General features: G+C 33.3%; 1 protein-coding gene across 1 annotated transcript; it reads left to right on the forward strand.

Annotated features, from left to right (window-relative positions):
* Positions 1–1,735: 1,735 nt before the first annotated feature.
* K441DRAFT_533489 (uncharacterized protein) lies at positions 1,736–2,032 on the forward strand (the record flags this gene model as incomplete). The annotated part of the gene is made up of 1 exon (XM_067642290.1): positions 1,736–2,032. A coding segment is annotated over one exon (297 nt), but the record flags the coding sequence as incomplete, so codon positions are not given.
* Positions 2,033–3,589: the final 1,557 nt, after the last annotated feature.

Consider the following 3,589-nt stretch of genomic DNA (forward strand, 5'->3'; position numbering starts at 1 on the left):
CGGAGCAATATAGGGCTTAGTAATGTCGCTTATATTTAATAAGGGCTTATTTAAATCTTCTTTTATTTAAAAGGCGTACCTAATACTATACACGTATCTCTTTCCCTTTAATCTATAATATCTACTTTTACTACTATATATAAACCAATGCAGTTATATTAGTTTTAGCGCGACTCTAATGGTCGGAATAAGAATCCCGTATATAAGCCCTCGCGATATCTCCGCAGCGATGGTAAGAATATAACTACGGCGTAAGCTCCGCTAAGCTCTCGAATATAGGGCTTAGCTCTATTTCTATAGTTAAGGTAAGATTATATAATATTTACTCGGTCCTCTACTATATTAGCACTAATATTAATATATATAATATGGCGTCTCCTAGGATAAATAAGGGAAAGTATTTACGTGGTATATTATATTGCTAAATATAAAGAGGGCGGATCTCATTTAAGAATTAATACTATTAATTTTCTCTACACTTAGCTCCTCACTCTATATACTTAGCTTATTACTAATTTTATACTTTAATTTAGCACTACGTTATTAAAGCTTTATAAAGTAATAATATTAAACCAGCTTAAGACTATAAAGCCATATAAGGTGTTTCTAGATACCCCTTCTAGCTATAAAAGTCCGCAAACGCCTCTTTCTAGCCTAGTTATACCGCCCTTAAATCTAGTTACTATCCTTTACCTTATAGAGCTGCTTAAGGACGTATTGAAGGTAGTAAAAGCAATACCTAGCGCTATAGACTCTCCTAAGGCTACTAAGCCTTAAGCTATAAATAGTTCCTAACCTTAAGAACCGAGAGCCCAAGCTTTAAAGGTAGAGTATAAAACAGTTAATAAAATATATATCCCTGCTAAACTAAAAGTATAACCCTAGCTAATTTGCCGTATATAGCTAGGATAATATAACCTTAAAGTATAAAATAGTTAAATCCTTTATAGTACCTTTTAAGGTGGACGCATATAACGAATATATATTTGTTATTCGTATACACATTAGTAAGCACGAAAATAGCTACCGGATTTATATTACTAACGGTAAAACAACAGATAAGAAGACTAAATACATAATATACCTTATTAATGTTAAGTCTAAAGGCCTACGGGATATACTTAGGTCCGTTCTATAAGGTATAAATAGAATTTTCCTTAAGGAAGATAAACCTACGGTATAAAACCCTATCTATTAGGCCCCAAATTGGCTGCTAACTTAAGACCAGGTAGAGCGAAATATATTATACCACTTTTTTCCTAAGCTAGAAGCTTATAAGGGAGCCCCGGAGAATAGTACCTACCTTAACCTCTTAGTGAACTATATTAGGGATATATATGCCTTAACAAAATAGCGCCTTAAATCGCTATAAGATAGCGAAGAAATTACATTTAATCTGCTCTAGACTCTTTTTAAATTAAATAAATTGGTATATAGGAAATGCTATAGCACCAAGAAGCATAGATGCACGAGATTTAACTTAGGCGAGGTAAAAGAGGACAATAAAGGAGATAAATATTTCCGTATTTAAGGTCGGTATCTAGATTTTAATAGTAAAAAATTTAGTAAGGCTATAACTGTAGCTACTATTTAGAAGTTTTAGGGATTAAAGCCGATATATAGCCTTGTATATTTTCCCCTTAAATATTACCCTAACGTAGAGGAGGAGAAGCAAGAACTTGCTAATAGTGGTTATAAATTTATTTTATTAATAGGGACGCACCACTAATAGTATAAAGGTAAAGCCTTTTATATAGAGAAAGGAAAGCCCTCCAGATTATCCATTAATAGTTGGATTATAGTTAACCCGGTACTTTTCCGAGAGAATAATCTAAACTACACTAAACCTAGTATTAATAAGCAGCGAAAATACCGAACTAATGATATTTGGACGATTTGTTTTAACGAACCGGCTAAGAAAAAACTTAATAAAGTTAAGAGTAATGGTAAGGAGCCTACCGAGTTAAAATATAAGGACTTGTTTATTTACAGCCCGACTATATTAGGGTTTAGTCTTAATAATAAGCTCTAGTATAAGTTCCTAGATTTATAAGCTAAGAAGACTATAAAGCTAATTTACTATCCCATAGTGGAGTTTGCTATTGACAATATTAGTAATATTAAGTGGAATGCCCTCTCCTTTTAGAACCTTGCTATTTTAGAGAACCGGAAGAAGCTTATTTAGGCTCTTATAGCTTCTTACGCAAATAGGGCTTAGTTTAATAATTTTATGCTAGGCAAAGGACGTGGTTTAATTATACTACTATAGTACAAGCTCCGTTTTGCTTTATACTTAGAGAAAACTAACGTAGAGTATTAGTAGTTTTCCTGGAGTTGGAAAGACCTTAATTATAAAAGGACTTTTAGAAGAGCTATAAAAGCCGCTTTATACGGTATGCCCTACTTATTTAAACTATTACTATTTGCCTAACTCTTCTAGTTATCTAGTAGGGACTTAGCCACTAACGTAAAGGAGGTTAAAATTTAGCTTTCTTGCGCTTTCCGGCTGGCTAGCTATTAGAATACTATACTTTTATTAGATAAAGCTGACGTATTTATAAAGTAACGATTATTGGATTATATGGGTAATAACCTAACTTTAATTTTTCTGCGGAAACTTAAATACTATAAAGGAATTATAATCCTTACTACTAATTATATAAAAGACTTTGATAACGTAATATAAAGTAAAATATATATAGCTATAAAATACCCTCCCTTAGGCGCTGATATAAGACGGGGCCTTTAGGCTAGTTTCCTAATAAAGGCAGTTACTAATGGGGCAAGATTTAGTTATAAAGAGCTTAAGGAATTAGCACGACGGGAGCTTAACGGCTAATAGGTAGGAATACTAAAGTCCTAGCAGAGAATTTTTGTGCTAAATTATTTATATTTTATAGATTAAAAATGCTATAGGAGCAGCCCTTACCTTAGCGCACAAAGAAAAAAAATTGTTGTCCTATTAGTATCTAGAAACAGTTCTGTAACTAGGTAATAAGTTTAACTATAACTATAAGGGTCTAGGCTAAGTTAGCAATTTAGACGCTTACTACTAAGTATTTCCTACTTTTTAAGACTTTTAGGCGGCTGCGATTTTAGATATAGATATAGTCGAGTAGTTATATATTAAATCCCTAGTTATGGGCCTAGGTTCTAATAAATATAACTAAATAACTTAAAGTACCTACTGCCCTCCTAAAACCTTAATTGCGGGTAGCTAGTGCGTAAATGGCTCCTATTCCTATACGGGACATAAGCCTATATACTTTCTTACTCCTATAATAATAAGGCCTATACGGTAGGCTATAATGTAGGCGAATTTAGGAACGGGAGAACGGGAGCCATAGGGTATTGGTTCCCGTAGAGGAGTAAAAGACATAGGTATTGGTTCCCGTAAGGAACTAAAAGCTATAAAGGGATGGAGGATGCCGGTATTAATTCCCGTAGAGAACTAAAAGCTATAAGAGATTAGTTTTTGTAAGGAAGTGGAAGTTATTGCTACTAATTCCTATAGAGGAGTAAAAGCTATACGGGAATAGAAGCTATAGGGTACGGTTCTTATAGGGTAGTAGAAGATATAGTTACTATA

The sequence above is a fragment of the Cenococcum geophilum genome, assembly GCF_001692895.1.
Source record: "Cenococcum geophilum 1.58 unplaced genomic scaffold K441scaffold_2, whole genome shotgun sequence".
NCBI lineage: Eukaryota > Fungi > Ascomycota > Dothideomycetes > Gloniales > Gloniaceae > Cenococcum > Cenococcum geophilum.